The 22,171-nt window shown below is 37.2% G+C and overlaps 2 protein-coding genes across 2 annotated transcripts; both read left to right on the top strand.

The window, feature by feature from the left end:
* The first annotated feature begins 3,861 nt into the window (after positions 1-3,861).
* LOC143616099 (uncharacterized) lies at positions 3,862-10,559 on the top strand. The gene is made up of 5 exons (XM_077089038.1): positions 3,862-3,921; positions 8,920-9,041; positions 10,014-10,202; positions 10,282-10,333; positions 10,426-10,559. The coding sequence occupies exons 1-5, from the start codon at positions 3,862-3,864 to the stop codon at positions 10,531-10,533; spliced, it is 531 nt and encodes a 176-aa protein (XP_076945153.1). The 3' UTR covers positions 10,534-10,559.
* A 2,046-nt stretch (positions 10,560-12,605) lies between these two features.
* On the top strand, positions 12,606-19,594 carry LOC143616110 (DUF724 domain-containing protein 6-like). Its single transcript, XM_077089047.1, has 8 exons — positions 12,606-13,100; positions 14,243-14,736; positions 14,999-15,277; positions 16,231-16,588; positions 16,702-16,922; positions 17,026-17,149; positions 17,729-18,904; positions 19,153-19,594. Exons 1-7 carry the CDS (start codon positions 12,617-12,619, stop codon positions 18,700-18,702), a joined length of 2,934 nt encoding a protein of 977 aa, XP_076945162.1. The 5' UTR covers positions 12,606-12,616; the 3' UTR covers positions 18,703-18,904; positions 19,153-19,594.
* Positions 19,595-22,171: the final 2,577 nt, after the last annotated feature.

Here is a 22,171-nt window from a genome sequence, read left to right as displayed (position 1 = left end):
TTTCCTTTCCGCCGTCCCGCCTCTTTTTCCTTTTTTGTCGCCGTCCCGCCTCTTTTTCTCTCTTGTCGCCGTCCCGCCTCTTTCTCTCTCTTGTCGCCGTCCCGCCTCTTTTTCTCTCTTGTCGCCGTCCCGTCCCTCTGCTTAACCCTTAAGCCTGAACCCCTTTTTCTCTTAACTCTTTGCTTGTCCTTTGGTTCTTCCCGCCTAAGGATGTCTGCGCAGCTCCACGCGCCAGACTCCTTACAAGGAAGCCTGCGTGAAGACCAGTTGTTCCTGCGATACGCGAGGCGAACTGTTCACACAGCGCGCTAAGAATGGTAGTTCTTCCCGCGACGCGCTAAGGATTTGTAGTTCTTCCCGCGACGCGCTAAGGATTTGTAGTTCTTCCCGCGACGCGCTAAGGATTGTTGTTCTTCCCGCGGCGCGCTAAGAATTATAGTTCTTCCCGCGGCGCGCTATGAATTGTAGTTCTTCCCGCGACGCGCTAAGGATTATAGTTCTTCCCGCGGCGCGCTAAGGATTGTTCTCTGTCTGCCTTCGCCCTCGCGCGCGCTCGAGTTTTCTCGCGCTAGACCTTAAGTCTTTTCTTCTGTTTAGGTCAGCCTGTATTCTTTTGAAATATCTTATCTTTTGTTTGAGCACTGTAGGTCAGTTCCGACATCTGTCCGAAAAGCCACTTTCGGCGCAGCATGCGCACCAATCCTATTGGTTGACAGAAAAAGTGACTGACATAATCTTTTGAAATCTTCTTTTGCATGTCTTGAACAGTGTTTTATCTGACACCTCCCATGCTTTGACCTGTAACCTGTCAGCTTTTCCCCATCCCCTGCAGCTGCCGGCATATCTTTTGATATCTTTTGCTTTTGTTTTCTTGTACTTTTTTATATCTTTTGCTTGATTTGATATGATCTTTTCCCCTTTTCAAGGGATTGTGTTCCCTAGGGTTTTCCTATAAATAAAACTATTTTCTTGTAACACTACACACACTACACTTAAAACACTCCCCAAATCTTTCTCCCTTTGCTCTCTTGCCGAAGATCCTCACTCCTCTCTTTGCCTCCGTCTTCTCTTCTGTTCTGCCCAGAATCTCGGTAAAAATAAATATATATATTTTGTTTTAATCTGTTTAACTAACAAAAATCGATACTGCATATATTCAAGACATAAAAACCAATCGTTAAACCAATAACCTCTTATTTATAGGTTAACTTGTGCTTGTTTAAAAGTTGGTTCTTGCATTATCTTTCAACACACCTTTTACAGGTGAGTAATCTCGTACTTAATCCCCTTTTATTTTTAACGTTTTGGGATGTTCATGTGTTCGTACAACTTGAGTCTTAAACTTGTTTATGAAATTTATGTGCGCAAAACCCCATGTGTTATGGACGTTTACTTGGCTGTTTATTTGTATGTGTGAATCATTAACCGCTTTGACGGCCTATTCCGAAGTTTTCATGGATCCATTAGATGAACACGGGAGACCTATCGTTTACGGTTTTCTTGTTTTGTTTACACATGCACGTATGATTTCTCGTTTTTGTGCTCAATTGGGAGCACGGATTGAACTATGAGCTATGATCTAAGGCTTGATCACAATCTGATTACACCCTATGTTAAACCCCAGTTAAGCACATGTTGCGCGCAGTGTTTGTTATTATCTATTTATATCTATTAAACTTGATTTCTCACCGACACGCAAGTGTTGACGTTTTATTTTAACACATGTTCAGGTTTGCTGTAGCTGCTTTTGGGAATCTCAAGGACACGTAGGATGTTTTCTTTTTCTTTGGACCTAGATTAAAAATGTAACAAGACAAATTATGTTATTTGAATATTTTAAGTTATGATATGAATTATGTTACCTTACGATTCATGTTCTGCGCGTGCGCAATGATAATGTATTTATTAAATATTGACACCCAAATAGTGTCACGAGTAATGAAACAATACGTGGCGCCCCGATGTATAATCCGCCATCGGTCGGGGTGTTACAATTAAGGCCTCCAAGTCCCAAAAAACATTATATATTGATATGTCATAATGGGTAAAGTAAATTCAAAGTAATGTATTGGTATTGTGGTAAGTTGTAACTAAAGTAAGGTCATGAGTTCAAAACTTGTAGGAAACAATTTTTTTTTCTTAACAATTGTCTTAAAAAGACCCTAAAATATTATTTCGATTTAGACATCCACATTCGTTGAGTTGGTCCCGGATGTGATCCACAAACCTCTTCGTTATCAACTCTTGGAGTGTGCAAGTAATTTGGATGATAACTTTAATTTATAATTCCTATTTATTAGCTTTTGCATTAGTGTATAAACTTCGTGATAGTTGTTTTAACTAAATAATGTCTTGTTTTCTTTCATTAATCAATAAGAATGTTATTTGGTTGAATCATCGTTTCTTCTTGTTCTTGAAGTCTAACCCACTCTACGATCTATTGAGAGATTGTTCGTATCGAAACGATCTCTATCATGTTTTAAACTTCCTTTTGTAAAATGAGAAACAAACTAAACTAAACTTGTTATAAACTTTTTGGAAAAAGACCTTCTAACATACTAATAGTGGGGGAGGAAGTGTTCTACACGGAAGGGCTTCGTCTTCCTCTCTTAACAACTACCGACACCCTCACCTCGCCCTTGCATTTTGCCACTCTATCGTTGTTCCATAAAAAACAACCAAATTTGGATATATTTGTGTTGGTGGTCGTAGGTAATTCGTCGGTGGTAGCCTTATTTTATAATTTAAACTTATTAGTAATTACCGGGTCATAAAAAAATAAATCCAATTTATATAATTTTGATGGACTAATTTGCTTGGTGTTAATCATTCTTTTATTCTTCTTGATCTCTTAGCACAAATAAAAAGAAAATTTGAGAGAAAAATAGATAATCCGACAACTAATTCATAAATCTTAACTTCCACTACCGACTAAAGTTATATAAGCCATAATTGTCAAACTGTAAAAAGATAATTAAAATATATTATGAATATTATCAAACTATCAAAATAGTCTAGCCATTGGCTAAACACTTAAAAATATTTTAGTTTAGTTATTTTATTTTATAATCTATTTCACGTGGTAATACCAGCCTCAATCACAAACCAGACATGGCGTGAGAGTAAATTTTCTAAAAGTAATTTAGGAGCAAAAATAGACGAGTATATAGCTGCTAAAAAAAAGTAACTAAGTACAATGAAATATGTTTTCTTAACTACAAAAATAAACTTTGGTTAACAGATGAAGATAAAAATATATATAATTATCAGCAATAAAAATAGAAGCTTATTTAAAAAAATATATAATTATCATAAATGCAAATATAATTATAAATATAAAAGTTTAATGTTTGCAACGAATCTTGAAAATAGTTGAAGACATATGAGTCTTACTTAGGGGCTGTTTGGTTCATTCAGATTTGAATGAGTCATATCTGAATAACCATCTGTCCCATTCAGCAACAACGGTAAATCTGAATGATTCAGACATAATTTTAACCATTCAGATGTTTTTCTGTTTACAACCAAACAGTCTGAATGAATTAGATGTTTACATCTAAATGGTTCCATTCAGATGTAAACAAACAGTCTCTTACTTTTTACGATGTCTTTTAGAATCTCTATTCTACATGTATCATCTAGTAAATTAGCAGTCCTTGTGGTATGTGTATTTAACAAGTCTGAAATTACGAATTTAGTTATTAGTGTGTCTAAACATAACGCATTTAACGCTAAAGAGTTGTCAATTATTTGTGTTGTTTGCATGGTATTTATTGTTTATTACGATGTCACTAGTTATATATGCCCCTTTTTTATAATAAGATTGCTTGTTGTGGGCGGTAAAACCATTGTTGGGCCCACATGGCCACCGACGTGGCAAAGCTTTTGCAGAGTTGGGGCGGTAACCATCGCGCCGGGGCGGTAAGCATGGGCGGCGAGTAGGGTATATGGTTACCGGTGGAATGCTTGGATGGCTGCGGCAGCAACGGTGTTGTCTTGCGTGAAGGTGAGATGGAGGCGGTAACCATAACGACCGGTTTAAAAATGAATTCTTTAACTTATAATCTTTTGTCAGTGAAAAAGATAAAACATAGGGAAAATTCTCATAATAGCCCATTATAAGAATGTGTTTCCAAAATTATCCTCAATAATTCAAGTTTCCAACTTTGTCCCTTTGTTATCTCCTCGCCGACGACATGATAGCGAACACCGACGATGCGTTACTGAAACAAATAGGATAACGACACGTAGCCGGAATCTGGCCGGAATAGGCCGTCGACGATGCGTTAGTGAATAACGCATTGCTGCTACCCTACGTTAGCAACATAACGCATCGTTGCTACCCTACGTTACGTTAGCAACATAACGCATCGCTGCTACCTTATGTTACGTATAGCATAGGGTTGACGATACGTTATGTTGCTAACGTAGGGTAGCGACGATGCGTTATGTTGCTGCTACCTTGTTATGACAACACAAGGGTTCCACGATGCGTTAGTGATAACGCATCCCTGCTACCCTATGTTAGCAATATAACGCATCGCCGTTACCCTACGTTAGCAACATAACGCATCGTCAACACAGATTCCGGCCACATGTCGTTATCCTATTTGTTTCATTAATGCATTGTCGGTGTTTGTTATCATGTCGTCGGCGACGAGATACCAAAGGGACAAAGTTGGAAACTTGAATTAGTGGGGATAAACTTGGAAACACATTATATGAATGAGTCATTTTGGGAATTTTCCCTGAAACATATATTAGTAAACAATGAAATCAAAATATATAAGAGTGTTTAGGATTCCTTATTTAATCTCCTTATAACTTATATAAGTAATCAGTTATAGAGTAGTAACTTATAATTTATACACTCACAATCTTTAATAAGCAATTAGTTTCTGAATATAAAATGACAAACTTTTGAATTTATTGATTAAAACTTTCAAAAAGATAATCACTGCTACTTGTGGGTGTGTGAGGAAGGATTTGGTCCCTTTGTTTTTACATGGCCAGAAAAGCCTCCAACAACAAACAATATCAACAATATTATTTCCATTGGCTCTTCCACCCGATTAGGGCTGTAAGCGAACCGGACGTCCGGCGAACGTCCGGGCGTCCGTTCGGCAAGAAGTTCGTTTATGTTCGTCCGTTTAATAAACGAATCGGACATGGACACAAAAATTTCGTTCGGTAAGCTTAACGGACGAACACGGACAAGGGCCAAGTCCGTTCGATAGTGTTCGTGAACGTCCGGTAACGTTCGACCGATTACGTCCGTTAATGTCCGACAGGTATCGTTAGTGTTTATATCTATCCAACATTGTAATTTAACTGCGGAATTTCTAGTGTTATTAATAACACTTTTATATTATTACACATGTTTGATGTCTCTTATATTATAGTGATCCACTTTATGTTAATATATTAAGTGTTAAGTATATTTGAATGTTATATGGTGTAATTCCTAATTTGTATGTGAAGTTGTTTAGATATATGCTTGGTGTTAATATGTAACCGTTTATATTTGTCCATTAGTGTTCGTTGTCCATTAATGTTCACATGTTTGTTTGTCCATTAGTGTCCGTTTGCCCATTATTGTCAGTTAACGTTCGTTTAAAATATTAACGGACGGACATGGACGGACACGGACAAACTCAATTTCTTAATGGACGGACACGGACATGAATTTTCGTTCGGTAGAGTGTTCGTGAACCGTCCGTTTGTCCGTCAAAAGCTTAATGGATGGACACGGACATGCTCTCGTCCGGTTCGGTCCGGTCCGTGTACACCCCTACACCCGATTCTTTCCGATTCCTGTACGCCGCCACAGCCGGAAGCCAGTGACATGTTGCAGCAGCAGCAATCAAACACAACAACAAAACAAAAAGAACATATGGCCGTCAGTTTCTGTTGCCCTGTTCGGCTGCGGCTTCCTTCTGGGCCCACTCCTCGATGGCATCCACTCCAACGTTAATCTTGTCGTTTATCAAAACGACTCCATCGATATCGGACCTCTTCACACTAAGGCTGAGGGGTGTGGGGGGCGCGAGAGGGGGCGCGAGTGGGGGCGCCAGCCAATAATATTGTGACGTGTGGCAGAGAGAGAAAGTTGATAAGATGGGTGTTGGTAGTGGTGCTCGCGCCCCGGGACATGGTGTGGAGGGGCGCGGGAGGGGGCGCGAGCGGTTTTTTTTTTATTATTTTTTAAATGTAGTAAAAAAACGTATTATTAAAAAAACGCAAAAATTATTTAAAAAACACACATTTTTTTGAAAATTCATATAATAAAAAAAACATACTAAAAATTAAACAAACAATAATATTTAATAATAAAACTAATCTAATACAAGATCCTCTGGTCGCCTCGCCCACAAATGTTCAACCAACTCATGTCGAAGATCCCCGTGTATCTCACGGCTCTTGATATTTGCTATGTTATGAAGTTTTTGTTGATCACTGATTGTGGACGGTTGTGGCGGAATGTCACCTTGGTAGTTTTGGCATATAGCTTTGCCCTCGTCTTCTAACGTCATGTTGTGTAGGATAAGACACGTGTAGACGACGTCCATTATCCTCTCCCGAGTCCAATAACGTATCGGGTTCGCCAGAACATAATATAGTTTTTTTATAGCTCCAAAAGCTCTTTCAATATCTTTTCTAGCAGACTCTTGCTTCTTCGTAAAATACTTCCGTTTGTCGGCGACTGGATCTGTAAAAGCTTGAACTAACACAGCCCATTCGTTGTAAATACCATCGACCAGATAGTACCCGTACTTGAAGAGTTCTTCATTTGCAACAAAAGATTGAGGTGGTTCAACCCCGTCGATAAGGTCGTTGATCAAATGTGACTGATCGATAACATTAAGGTCGTTATTTGACCCAGCAACACCAAAAAAAGCATGCCAAAACCAAAGATCCTGTGACACCGCCGCCTCAAGTATGAGGGTCGGCCCTTCATGATCACCACGGTGGAACTGACCTCGCCAGGCCGTTGGACACATAGCCCATCCAACATGCGTACAATCGATGCTACCTAGCATCCCAGGAAAACCATGTTTTTCTGCGTGCACCTCATATATGCGTTGGATGTCATACGTTGTAGGTTTACGCAGATATCTCCGAGCGTAAGTCGATATGACTCCTACGTACAATATATATTAAAAAATGTAATAAATATTTAATAAAAAGTAAAATTAATGTTTTTTACCTTGGCAGAAAAAATGAAGGGATTCACGTGCAACCCTTTTCGACATCTGTAAATACTCATCCAAAGCGTCCAACGAGATGCCGTACGCTAGTTGACGGATAGCAGCCGTGCATTTTTGAAGAGGGGTAAAACCGGGAAGACCCCTAGCATCCTCCCTTAGTTGGAAAAAGGGATACCGTGCCTCTAAATCACTCGCTATACGCGTGAACAATTGCCTGCTCATTCGAAAACGAGTTCGAAAATCCGACTCCGCGTATACCGGTTGAGGGCTAAAATAATGCCTCATCAAAGTATCGTTAGCACCCGATCGATCACGATCACGAGGTGGTGCTCTAACCCTCGGGAGTCGGGGTTGATGGGCTTGATTTTGCAAGAGATTACCACGGCTGCGGTCAAAACTCCCCCTACATGAAGAAGCAAATCATCCTCTTCGGAGGAGTCGGAATCAGACGAGTACGACGACATTATTTTTTAAAAAAAAAATGGGACGATGGGTTGTTTGGAGATTGAAGTTGTGTTTGATATGGTAAAAATGGGTTGATTTAGTGGTATTATATAGGATTTTGTAAAGGTTTTTTTAAAAAAGTTTGAAAGAAATGGGTAATATATAGGAAGTGTTGTATAAAGAAATGGGTAAGTTTGGTGTTTTTTGAAGTTGTGTTAAAGTGTTGTATAAAATGGGTAATATATAGGAGTAGAAAATTTTTTTTTTTTTAAAAAATTAAGAGCCAACGACTCATTTTAGCTTTCAAACGGCTATTTTCACCATTCCCCATGCCCCTCACGCTCAACCTGTCCCGCGAACCCCCTGGCGCCTGCCTCTTTTTCCGCGCTCGCGCCCCTCTCGCGCCTCGGTGGTGTGGTGCTCGCGCCCCGGGGCGCGAGCGGCTGTCTTCTTGCGCCCTTTCTCACGCTCCACACCCCTCAGCCTAACATCTGGGTGGGTCTCTATTTATTTATTTATTATTATTATTATTAGGAAAATTGGATTTTAATAATCCTAAACTTTACGTAGTTGACCGATAATAATCCCAACTTTGAATATAGTCGTCACTGGTTCCAACTTTCACACTATTTGTTTTCATTGAACCCCGTTAAAAAAAACTTAACGGCGTTAAGTTTTTTTCAAATTTCAAACTGATATTTTAGGGCTTTTGATCGGAATGAGTATACGAGTCGATTGATGTAAAACTTACCTCCAAACAACGCTTCAAACAGCTTGATTTTTGTTAATTAATAGTTTAAATATCGGAACTGAAGCATCCTTTAGTCGTTTGGACCACTGTTTGGAGGTAAGTTTTACATCAATCGACTCGTATACTCATTCCGATCAAAAGCCCTAAAATATCAGTTTGAAATTTGAAAAAAACTTAACGCCGTTAAGTTTTTTTTAACGGGGTTCAATAAAAACAGATAGTGTGAAAGTTGGGACCAGTGACAACTATATTCAAAGTTGGGATTATTATCGGCCAACTGCGTAAAGTTGGGATTATTAAAATCCAATTTTCCTTATTATTATTATTATTATAGAGATAAGCTAAAGTACAACTGAAATTAACCTGTTTAAATGCGGTAATCAAGCAGAGTGATTACATAATTATTTTACTTGTATATACTTGATCATGTTTAGCACGTTAATTCATTTATATTTGATCCGAACTCTATTTTATAAACTCTTTTTTGGCAATCTTTAATTGATGGTTGTATTGCAGGTTCCTCCATTGCTTGGATCGTTTTACGTCATTTTTGGTCTGCTTCAACTTTATCTCGATCATAAATTCTCACCCGATCTTCCCCAGGATGATGGTTTCCCTAAAGTCCTTGCTTCTCTTATGTGAGTGTATAGTAACACTAATTTCAGTCACACCTTGAGTTGTTTGTTATTGTTAATGTTATTGTTATGTATAATATTTTAGATTATTACCGGTTTTACTCGGTTTGAACTTTCTCGGGTTTGAGAATTTAAATCTAAAACCAAAACCCGACCTTAGTCTCTTTCGGGCTTTTCGGGTTTAGGTTAATCAGGTTCGAGTATTTCATAGAAAACTAAAATATATATATAAATAAATAAACAAACAATAAATATGTGTCCAAGTTTTGAGTAGGGATTAGCTCGGTACCGGTACCAAAAATACTGATACTGAAATTCGCAAAAATGGGTACTGGCACCGAAGACAAAAACTCGGTAAATGCTGGTACTGTACTCGCCCGGAAATCTAAAAAAGTTGGTACTGAATCGGTAGCATTTGCTCATCCATAGTATTGAGAAAATAGATGGATACGATCAAACAAAAAAACGGTAAAATTGATCAATAACCGATCAGACAAAACCTATAGAATCGAACGAACTTGAAATCGAGCTAACAAAAATCAGTAGAATAATTAAGCAATTAGAACTTAGAAGTAGAATAGCCAGAGAACTTGAAACCAATGGAATGCCAATCGTAGAGTCAAATGAATCTATGATTGAATACTAAATGGACGAACACTGCTATTAGGTTATAAAATGCAGTACGAGTTTTTCGGGTTGATCCGTTACCCATAAACGAATAACCAGTATCTTAACGAATTAGAATGATTCGGGGACGGGTAGCTTGACTTCGGGTTCCATATTTCCATGGATACAAGCATTTTCTGGTTCCGATTAACAGTTTCTCGGGCTGTGGATACGAGTATCAGGGTTTTATTTGTGTTTGGCGTATATTATTTGCTTTATATCATTTAATTTAATTATACAATATTCGGTGAAAATGTAGTTCATTACTTTTACAATTATAAATCATTGTTGATGTGAGTGCGGGTGCAGAGCGTTGGTGGTGTTCTTGGATCTAAACGCTGAGCTGTACAAGGCTGGAGTTGCGGATAATGTGGAAGCCTACATACTATTTGCTGGTGCTGAGTTGATGTGGTTAGCTCTGGACCGGTCTCGGCTGGGGTTCGCTCTGGCTTGCATAGTTGGTCTGGTCTGCCCGCTTGCCGAGATTCCTGTAATGAAGTAAGCAACTTCAACCAACTCTTTCGAAGAATCAATATATCTATAGTTATAGTGATATGATGGTTTGTTTTGTATCCAGATTATTCCACCTATGGTACTATCCTCAGGCTAATATTGAGATTTTGGGTCAGGTAATTTATACATCAAAACCGCAATTATAATTTATAACCACTTGAACTCTCACTTGTTATGATGAGATTTATTGCTTTTGTTATTGATACAGGGTCTAGTAACTTGGACTCTCACTTGTTACTTTGCCTACACGCCGTTCTTGATTGCATTATCGCGGTGGCTCAAGACAGTTGTAACGAATGCAATGGCGGAAAGGTGAATTCGTCTCTAGATTGTGTAGCCTCAAACAAGCCAAGATGAATACATTCAAAAGATTACTTTTATCTCAACAATGTATTTTATTTTTGAATATTTTGTTGTTTAAATAAAGATAAAAAGAAAGTCTGTAAGATTTGTAAATATAAATAGTTATGATTCTTTTTAATTGGGTATTATGTGGAGCATATTTCCACTTCATACTTTGAAATCAAGTGCCACTGGCAAAGGAAATTAACCAAGTTAATGCTTTGAATCAAGTGCCATTGACAAACAAAGGTAATTAACTAATAAGTAATAACTTAGACAACTAAATTTAATGCAGATTAACTGATGGTACATATGTTACACTTGTCTAAACCATGTTCTCACATTAAATGTTCAATTCCTTAAGGTGCTTGTTTAGTTGATATTAGAATCTTAATTCCATTTTGTTGTGTTCGGTTGTCAAATAATTGGAATTGGAATTCAATTCCTTTAAATTCCTTTGTATAAAGGAATTCTAAATCCTCCCAAAACGTGGAGAAATTCAAGTAAATACGTTGGAATCTTCGATTGGTCGACTAACATGATTGTGTTTGGGTGTATTCGCATTAGGGTTATGCTCTGGATCGGTTCGCATTCGGTTCGACGCCCCCGGTTAGTTCACCTTATGTTCGAAGCTTTCGCTTTGGTTCAACACTCCGGGTCAATTGGCGTTCAGCTCAATGTTCCGCATCAAAAGTGTTTAGTTTGACGATACGGATCAGTTCTCATTCAGGTTGACGCTCCGGATCAATTTGCGTTCAGTTTGATGCTCCGGGTCAGTTCGGTTTGACATTTCGGGTCAATTCGACGTTCCGTGTCATTTTGAGTTTGGTTTGACATTCCGAGTCAATTCGTGTTCTACTCTCTGGATCAGTTCACTTCGGTTCGACGCTCCACGTTAGCTCGCGTTCGATTTGACTGTCAAACCGAATGGGACCGTACTGTCAACTCAGACATGACCTGGACGCATTACCGACTGTCAACTCGAACGCGATCCGGATAACCGACACAAACGCGACTCGGAAGTTGGAACGTCGACCAATTCGTCGACCCAAAAGTGTTTCAAAGTGTCGACTCGAATGTGAATGAACTGTCGATCCGAAACGTCGGCTTGACTGAGACACAAACGTAGACTTGGATCGTCGACCTCGACCCAAACGTAGACCCGACGCGACATGAAACATAGACCCGGACCGTAGACTCGAATGCGACCAGGATGTTGACCCTAGCGCGAACCGGGTTCTTGACATGTGCCCGGGGGGGTGTTGGATATGTGAGGGGTATTCGTGATGATAGATTCCAATTCACTTGTCAAACAAATATATCAAGAATAAAATTGTTGAATTCCAAATGTTCAGATTCCAAATCCAATTATTTCCAAATCTAAATTCTATGTAAATTCCAATTCCATTTCGGTATATGGAACGGACAATACCTTAAAGTTTTCATAAAGTAATATATTTTCATTTAAAAATAAAAATCATCATCATCGTACTCAGTATATCCCACAAATAGCAAAGCTATGGTAGGATCTACGTCTTAACCTTCTCAGATCCTACCATTTGAAAATAGAAAAAGTCACGTAAATGTAACATGTTTAAATCTTGGTCAACGTTGAGTGTGAATTTCCTTCTCCATTTTAAGTTTTAAAAAAGTAACATTTATATTCACTTAACTATAAAAGAAATAACATTCATAGATGATAAAACTAGGGATAGTTAGCATACAAATTAAATTGACTTGCTAATTATGAGTATCAAGTCGTGTAATTATATTTACGAGTAGTATAATTATGTAACTACAATAATTACAGTACATTATAATTACACTACTCGTAAATATAATTATATTACTTGATTTTTACGGTTAACAGTTTAATTTGTATTTGATTCAGACTATTTCATAAAATAGGAAATTCTTAGTAACCTTTTGTTAGTGAAGTAGTGAATATCTTCCGTTGTAATATAATGATAGTATGATACGATGGCCATCAGCTTCAACACAAATATAAACCAGTGAATCACTAACCTAGGGTTTGTTTGTACCAATTCACCATCACCATGGCTATCACCTCCACCTCCTTCCTAACCAAAGGCTCACAAGTCGAAGTCAGCTCACACATATCCAACTCCAACGACGGCGCCTGGTACACCGCCACCGTAATCTACCCACCGCCGTCCAATCACACCACCAGAAACAGCCTCGTATACGTCGAGTACCACCACCTTCTATCCGAAGACGGTTCGAACAACCGGATGCGTGAGTACGCCAACGTTGCTTACGTCAGACCGGCACCGGTTCACCACACCGGTCCGGTCAGTTTCCAGGTTAATGATCACGTGGACGCGTTTTATAGAGACGGATGGTGGACTGGTGTGGTTACTAGTGTTGTTGATGATGAGAATTACGTTGTTGCGTTCGAGAACCCGAGCGTTGAGGTTCGGTTTCGGTGTGAGGAGTTACGGATGCATAAGGAGTGGATCGGTGGGAGGTGGATCGAACGGAACAAGCAGGTAGTTTTTATTAACTTATATTATATTAATAGTTAGTAATTAGTAATGGTAATGATAGGGTTTGTTATTGATTAACTGAGTTATTGTTTAAAATTATATATGTTTTGGGGATTGTTTGATTTCTTCACTATACAGTATAAGTATTAGGGCTAATTGTGACAATCCGTATCGAGTTGCTTGATAATTTATGCTGTTGGTAGTGCCTTGTTGGAGTTTTGAAAGTTCCCGCACTGTTTTATCAGTTTATGTGTATGTGTGGCTGGAAATGAATCGAGCGTTCGTTCGGTGAACTTTTTGTGAATTGTTCGTTTGTTTTAAATTGAACGGACATGAACAAGGAATTACTTTCGATTAACTAAATGAACGGACACAAATAGAGGCTGTGTTATTGGCTTATTGAGTTTGTTGTTATATTAATAGACTGCAATGTTAGTGGCTTATTGAGTTATTGTTTAAAATCATATGTGTTTTGGGGATTGTTTGATTTCTTTACTATACAGTAAGTTTTAGGGCTAATTGTTATAATCGGTTTCGAGTTGCTTGATAATTTGTCCTATTTTATCAGTTTATGTGTATTTATGGATGGAAATGAATTGAACGTTCGGCGAACTGTTTGTGAACTATTCGTTTGTTTTAAATTGAACGGACATGAAGGAGTTTCTTTCGATTGACTAAATGAACGGACACAAATAGAGGCTTTGTTTGTTCAATTGTGTTTGTGAAAGTTTGATAATGTGTTTGTTTATGTTTGTTTGTTCAGTTGTTTTAGTGACTTTTCTAATATTTTAATATAGATTTAAGCAAAACTGAGTATTATGTGATTAATTTGCATGTTGAATTAAATTCTGAGTACGAATGTTAGGGAAAAACCAACACAAATTTGGTAGTCAGAGCGAACTGTTGACACTGACCATTCTCGGTTAGCCAACTTAAATAGAACATTGTTTGTCTTAGTTTGTGCTCATGAACTGTTCACGAACAAGTTCATTTCTTTAATGAACGAACACGGACAAGAAATTTCGTTCAGTTAGGTATTCGTGAACTGTTTGCTTGCCCAGTAAAAGCTTAGTTACGAACATGAACAAGACCTTGTTCGATTGGGTTCAGTTCGTTTACGGCTTCTTTTACAAGCTTTCATTTTGATCTTGGTATAATAATTTTGTAACTTAAAAGGTATATTTGTTGTTTATATAATGATGCTAATGTTTGCTTTAATGCTTCTGATTTTTTATTTTTTATTTTTTAATTATTGGAAGGAAACGGTGGGATGGATGTTTACTACGGGAAAGAAAGTAGAGGTGTCTTTTGAGAAAGAAAGTCTGCGGGATGTTTGGTTTCCTGCAACTGTTCTAAAAAACTCAGGCAACTCTACTTTTCTAGTTGAGTATCAGCTGGGAGCTGGTAACGAGGCAATTATTCACACTACAGTAGATTGCCATCATATACGACCCTCGCCACCTTATCTAAAGGATAAGAATTTTGGTGTGTCAGCAAATGTTGATGTTTATTATGATTTTGGGTGGTGGTTTGGAGTAATTACCGAAGTACTTCCTGATAATAGGTATCATGTGCTTTTTGAACACACAAAAAACATACGAGAATTTATTTACTCAAAAGTTAGGCCACATATGGAGTGGAAAGGGGGGAAATGGTTCAACACTTCTCAGGTATTCATATTGTAAATTAGTTATGGGTGCTTTATTTAGTCGCCTAAGCTAAATGTTTCAAACAAATAAGTTGGCATTACCCATTAGGTGTTTTGCTCAGTTTTTTAATTAAACATAGGCAAGATAAGACTGAGTGGCTTCAGGGTTGTATGAAAACTAATTACCATGCATTGAACTTGGATCTTCTTCGTGGGCTCTATAATTTTAGTTTTCGCTTTGTGCAATATATTGTTATAATATTGTGAGTTTTAATTCTTTGAAGGATGACATGACTTTGAGGACAACAGATACTCAGATTGAGCAGGCAACCCCTGTCACCGGTAAAGAGTCGCCTGTTGCAACATCAGTAATGAAGAGAAAAAGACAAGATCTTGGTAGCAATGATAAGGCCTCACCAAGCGGCGACGTAATGAAGGTTGATTCAACTAAAAAAAAGAAACACCAATCTAATGGTCAATCTAAAGGTGTTGATTCTGCAGTGAGTGGAACGACCGACCAAGATGCTAGTAAATATGAGGATCTTTCTCATGGAAAGAAAGTGGTGAGTTGAATATCAAATAAGCAATATTTGGTTTTGTTTATCCCTTCACTTACTGTTAGAGAGGAGAAGAGAGGGGGGGGGGGACTTCTCTTTTTTGTATATATTATGCAAACTGATTAGTTATAATCGTGTGAATATTAATTGTGTGAAGGGTGGCATGGCTATGAGGACAACTCATTCCTTGATAGGTAAACAGCCACAGCCTTTGAATCCAACAATAATATTGAAGAAACATAAGATGCCCCCATCTGTTGGTCAATCTGAAGGCTTTGACTCTGAAGTGAATGGAATGACTGACCAAGCCTCTAGTAAAACTGAGAATCTTTCTCACGAAAAGAAAGTGGTGAGTTAAATATTGATTAAATAATGAGTGGTCTTGTTTATCTCTTCATTTAGTGTTCAAGGCCGGGAATTGACTTCTCACACACACACACACACACACATAGGGAGAGGTTCATTACAGAAGACCATGTTATTGCGAGAACATAAAGAACAAATCTAAATCGTTTACTTTTTCTATTAATGTTTCATATTTTTCTAAAAACTTTTACTTGTTACATACGAATGTCTGTTTATATCCATAAAAAAAAACCATTAAATTAATTTGTTTGCGCGTATTTTCTCTCACATTCAAACATTACCTACACATGTGTAGGTTCGATAGAATTTTGTTTATGTATTTATCTAGGAATGTTAAAAGAAATGAGTAAACTTTGCATTTTAACCATTTCCTTGTAATATAACGTTTTCTAAAATTGAAAAATGAATGTACTATTTTGTTTGTTCTATAGTTGCAGAAAAACCGTCTTCTGCGTAGAACCCTTCTATACGTGCATGTGTGTGTGTGTATGCTTATGCATTGAACTTAGATCTGCTTTGTGGCGGTTCAAGTTTTATAAATTTTCTTTTGCACACTGTTTTATTATAATCATGCGAATATTAATTCTGTGAAGGGTGGCACGGCTGTGGGGACAACTGATTCTTTGATAGCTAATCAGATTGAGCAGACAATACCTACCATCGGTAAACAGTCTCCTGTTGCAACATCAATAGTGGAAGGAAAAACACAAAAAAATGTTGATAGCAATGGTGAGACCTCACCAAGTGATGAAATTGTTAATGCTGATTCAAGTACAAAAAAGAAACAACTTTCTGATGGTCAATCTGAGAACCTTGACTCTGAAGTGAGTGAAATGACTGACCAAGAGAAAAGAGAAAGAAATACTGAAATGAAAGCTTCAACAAAAGTTACTAAAAGAAAAAAAGGGGGATTAAGCAAAGAGCTTAAAAGCTTGCAAGCTTCGACAAAGGGTGTGATTAATCGAATTCTAGTTTTCAGTATATTTTTAAATTTGGTATTTAAAAAATTTTATATACATATATGGGTTTTTATTTTAAGCACTCAAGGTGAAAGCATTTTTCAGGATCAGAAGTCGACTTGTTCAGAACAAGAACCCAAGAGCTTGTAGGAAAAAAAGACGCTACCAAAAATCTCCCTCTTATCTTGGATTTGCAGTGTAACGCGATGACAGTATCAGAAGGGAAGACGGTTCAGAAGCCGCTTGGTGAAAAAACTTCAAATGTCGCTGAAACTGACACGAATCAACCAGACGGTCCATTGGCACCATTAACAGTGGTTGATCAGGTGAGAAAATTATTAAAATAACTAGCAAGAAAACACTAATTGTTGTTACCTGCATTTAAAAATCGTATTGGATGGTTGGAATATATATATATTTTTTTATTAGGAGGGAAGTGAAGGGGATGCTGCATCTGTTGCTCTTAAAAGGAAAACAAAAAAGAACTCAAGGAAAGGAAAACGAGTAAAGCGACGGGCAATCAGTGATATAAATACTGAATCTCCAGCTCAAGGTACACTAGTGACTTCCTGATATGTTTTGGTAATTTGGTGGATCACATTACATAATAATTATGCAGTCATGATCCACCAACTCAGGCTCAGCTTGTTTGTCTCATTTAGGGGTGTAAACGAGTCAAGCCTGAACTTACATAAGTTTTAGCTCGGCTCATTCAAGCTTTATTTCTAAAAATCTAGCTTGGTTTGTGAGTAGTTTATCAAGCTCCATCCCGGCTAGTTTATTATTAATTAATTTATATACGTTTTTTAATTTTTTTTAATATATACTTAATAGTTAAAAATTATATATGTAGCATATCATATATTTAGTTAATTTTTATACTAATGCTAAATAAAAGTTGTTTTGTAGCTCATAAGCAGTTTGGCTTGTATATATACTTGTTTAGGCTCGTAAGCCAGCTCGAACTCTATAAGTGAAGCTTGGGCTCTGGCTCGATCTTTAGTAGCTCATGAGCAGTTTTGCTTGTTTATACCCCTAGTCCCAATAAATATTTATGTATGTTTTTTAAATAATGGTATTTTATATGAGCGGACTCTTGAGTAAATCAAATGTGTTGATTTGGTTTCAACAGTTTCTGTAGTTTCCAAAGATGCGTCTAAAGAAAAAGCAGATGTGAGCTTGGAGAAGGATTCAACAACAAATCCAGAAACTTCTGTTGGGAAATCCCTGGACACTGTGCCTGTTGATCATCCGATTTTAAAATGGTGTGAGGGAAATCATTCTCCAGTAACAATTTCTAATCAAAATGCATCTAAAGAAAAAGCAGATGTGAGCTTGGAGAAGGATTCAACAACAAATCCAGAAGCTTCTGTTGGGAAATCCCCGGACACCGTGCCTGTTTCTGTTGATCAATCGATTTTAAGGCGGTGTGAAGGAAATCATTCTCCAGTAACGATTTCTAATCAACAATTGAATCTATCTGTAGAGGGAACCGTGGAGGAATCAACATCAAGGACACGTGTTCCACCATTGGATTTAGGAAACTTGCCATTTATCAGAAGCATGGCTCTTTGGAAAACACTGGAATCAATGGAAGCCTTCCGAAAGCTTCCACAGAAACCACATTTCCGTCCTTTATTGGACGGAGTTAAAGAGGGCGCTCGAGAAGGCTTAGCCATTGCCGCCATGGTTAACTTTGCAACCACAGTTGACCAGGCTTGCAGCCTGAAAATTGATGATCCAAGAAGTGTAATCGAGGACTGTTTGGAAACACTAGTAGAACTTGAAGACAACGGGTTTGCTGTCGAGGTGCTAAGACAGCGGTTAACCTCATTCCTTTCAATAAAGGAGAAACACGAGAAGTTGGTTGAACAGTCAGAAGGGATCGCTGAGGAACTGGAAGAACGTAAGATACAAGATAAGATAATCGAGGTGGAGATTGAAGAAATGAATAGACAAATTAAAGAATTGGACGAATTAAAGACAAGTGCTTTGGTTAAAAAGGAAAAAATAATTTCGGAACTTGATGCAATGGAGGGAATCAAACAAGTAATGAAGGAAATCGGTGCCGAGTTTGATAACTTGACAAAAGCCCCATATGTGTAAAACAATATATGATTAGTGGCGTTGGGTAGTTTTTTTGTTGCTGATGTTTTCATGTGAATGTGAGTTGTAAAACCATGCATATATATATTTAACCGCTTACAATTGGCTGATTGATGAACCTCATTGCCAAAGGAGTAAACTTAAAGTTGATTTGGACCAAGTTTTATTTGATTATGCAAGTTTAGGTGTTTTAAACAAGGTTGTAAAGGCTATGTGTAGTGAGGCTACAAATGTGGGCGACAAGGGTGAGAAAACCGCGCCCGCGGGCGATAAAAGGGGCTACAAGGGGTGGGGTGACACAAACATGTCGCCTGCTTGTGTGTATGGTGATGATGACGTGGCTATCAACTATTGGTGTGAGGGGTGATTTTGGGGCCACATATCACCCATTTTCGCCACGTGTCAAAAATCGCCCGTTTTGTAGCCCCTCCACTACACATAGGCACATAGCCTAATTGGTTGAAAATGGATAATGTCTTGAGTACATGGGATGGACTAGAAACATGGATTCTGTCTGCACTGAAACATACATGTATATGTAATGAATATATGTTACACACAGGTTGTGTTACCGATGTATGTTGGGAAATGTGGATTGGAACATGACATGTCATTTACTGGGAATGGACAAGACAAGTTGCATGAGTTGGGGTGTTGGACCGAATATAGATGTTTGGTCTGTGTTGCTCAAACCAAATGTACGGTTAACGCGAGCGTGCACACAAGGATATAACAGGTGTCCTATAGAAGAGTAAACTTGTGGATGAAAAACATAAAAATATTGCAACGAGGACACGAGGCTAACACGCCGTTGTAAAGGGTTAGACACAAGGTGTTCTTGCCGGACATAGTTAAGACACCATTGTGCAAAAGAGTTTATTAATGTTTTCAAATAAGTAGGCAACACAATATTTTGTCTTCCTCTAAACCAGACATTTGTTCTCTAATTTATCGATAACATATCGCATGTTTCTCTTCTTTCATGTCCATCAAACCTTGAATAACCGTGTCAAATTCTCACTGACAATACTCTTACATTTATCACACAAGATCGTTGTTTTCTCTCCAATAGCTGTCTTTTTCAATCGCTATTCATAAAACTGGATTAAGGCTTCTTCAGTCATTAATAAAAAATAACATGATTACTATGTTATGTGTTTTGTGGTTTTGCAATTGAGCAAGATAACTTGAAATGTCATATTATCTATGGATGCTTTTAAGACTTGCACTATGTAGACCTTGTTCTTTTGTGTTATTATGATTCTAACAAGATATAAGGATTATTAGGGAGGTTTGAATATATGCTAACAAAACTTATTAAAAAAAATCAACTCAAAAGGCTTAGGTGTGCCGTTCTACAAGTTAGACACACCGTTATGTATATGGTTAGACTCATCGTTATATTCAACATTGCGACAAACCTCTTCCGACACGTTATAATCAATATCGCAACATACCACATAACACGTTGGATTTTTTAAAACAAATATAACATAACTACAATATTATAAAAATCTTAATATTATGTAAGAACTTTTTTAATAAATAAAGTATATAAAACTATTTAAGTTAAAATTTGATTGAAACTATATTAAATGAGAAATCAAATATGTAATTGTTTTTCAATGTGTGAAATTAATCCTCCTTACATTTAGAGAAAAAATTACCACATGTATAGCTTTAAGCCCTTTTCATATACTTTGCCGACACTTCAGCATACCTCTTTATCTAGATTTTTTTAACGACCAAAAAACAGAGAATTGTTTAGGTATTCTGTATGGGTTGACTCAATGGCAAAAGACTACTCTTAGCTGACCCAACCCAGCTATACATATCCCTTAACGCTCTATTCCCGACTTCCCGAGTTCAATTTAATAAGAGAAAATAAAATAAATGAAAATTTTTCTTTTAATTTTCTTTTCCCCTTTCCCTTTCCTTTCTTTCTTTCCAAATTTAAAAAAAAAAACATTTCCATCAAACTTACTCTTTACTTCTTATTTTCCTTCAATATGTTTTCTTTCCTTTCGTTTAATGAAACTCAAGAACACAATTTTCTCCAATTTCCTTTCTTTTCTTTTTTAAAAAAACCTATGGAACACAACAATTTTTTTCTTTCCATTCATTTCAATTTTTTTCCATCACTAAATGAACTCGGGAACACAACGTAAGTGCCTCCATGTTATCTCCAGTTTCGGGGAAAACCAACCCGCCTGAAAAGCCACTTGTGGTAAAACTCTGACACTCTTAGGATCAAACCGAAGATCACAAAAATCCCGGTCTTCCTTCATGGAGTCACCCACGTCCTACTCAAAGTGTTGTCTGTGGGGATCTAACATGAGTCTCCATTAAAAAAAAACTCAAACTTTCTACCACTACACCATATTGAAAAAGACACTTCATTATCTAGATAACCCGAAAAAAATGGTGATAATTTTATACTTTTAAATTTTAATTGTTTTATATATTAGTTAATGCATTTCTTATGAGATGAAGAGAAAATAAATGAAAATATACGGAATTAGTATTTATATTTTTCTTTTTTTTGCTTCTCATATTCTTGAACATCTTTTAAATTTTTATTTAATGCCCCAATAAATCCAAATCAAATCAACCTAAATTTTTCGTATGACCTAATTTAGTTTGGTTTCTGTTTAACAGACTAGTTTTGGTTTAGAGAATTTAAAAACCCTTGGTAACAATATTATTCTTGGTCTAACTTATTAAAACAAAAATTTCTACACCTAGTCATTTTTTTAATGATTTTTTTAGCGACTAAACAAATATCAAACTTTACGGGGATTGAGCCCTTAACCTCTTATTCTACGTCCAAACCACCTTACCACCTCGGGAATGGCTTTTAATGAAATTTCTTGTCCAAAGGTGAAGAAATTTGTTAAAGAAAAAGATAATATTGAAGATCCTATAGTGAGTGTAGTTGGGTATGGGGCCAATCAAAGGCTTATTGTTTAATGAGAATAGTAAATACATAGTACATGTGATGAGATGATAAAGACTGCATTTACTTCTATCCTTGCAGACAACAAATAAATGAAATAAATGCAAAAATAAATAAAATGTTTGATAAAGTTACCTCATTAGCAAAGAGTTATTTAACTTATTATTTTTCCTTTAGTGTGAAAAGAAATGTACAGGGGTGTGCTAAATTTACTCCCTAAATTTTCTATTATTACATATCCATGAAAATATCAAATGAAATGTCTTTTTTTTATTTTATTATGAAAAGAAGGTAATATTATTATTTATTAATACGACAAGTCGAAAGGGTGCAAGTAAAAACAGAAAAAAAAAAAGACGGGACTACATTTAGGCTATGCATTGTGGGGTGGCGTGACTAGCGCCCCTACCACCTCTCACACTTTGACAATTTTATTTGCCAAACCACACACTGCCATCATCTTTGGGCGCTAGACCCTTAACGCCCTCTCACACTTAGGGTGGGTGGGTTCCA

This window comes from Bidens hawaiensis, unplaced genomic scaffold, assembly GCF_021521415.1.
Source record: "Bidens hawaiensis isolate Kalapana, Puna unplaced genomic scaffold, B.hawaiensis_p1.1 tig00045753_1, whole genome shotgun sequence".
In the NCBI taxonomy this organism is placed as follows: domain Eukaryota; kingdom Viridiplantae; phylum Streptophyta; class Magnoliopsida; order Asterales; family Asteraceae; genus Bidens; species Bidens hawaiensis.
The sequence above is the reverse complement of the archived record's forward strand: the minus strand, read 5'-3'. Positions and strand labels throughout refer to the sequence as shown.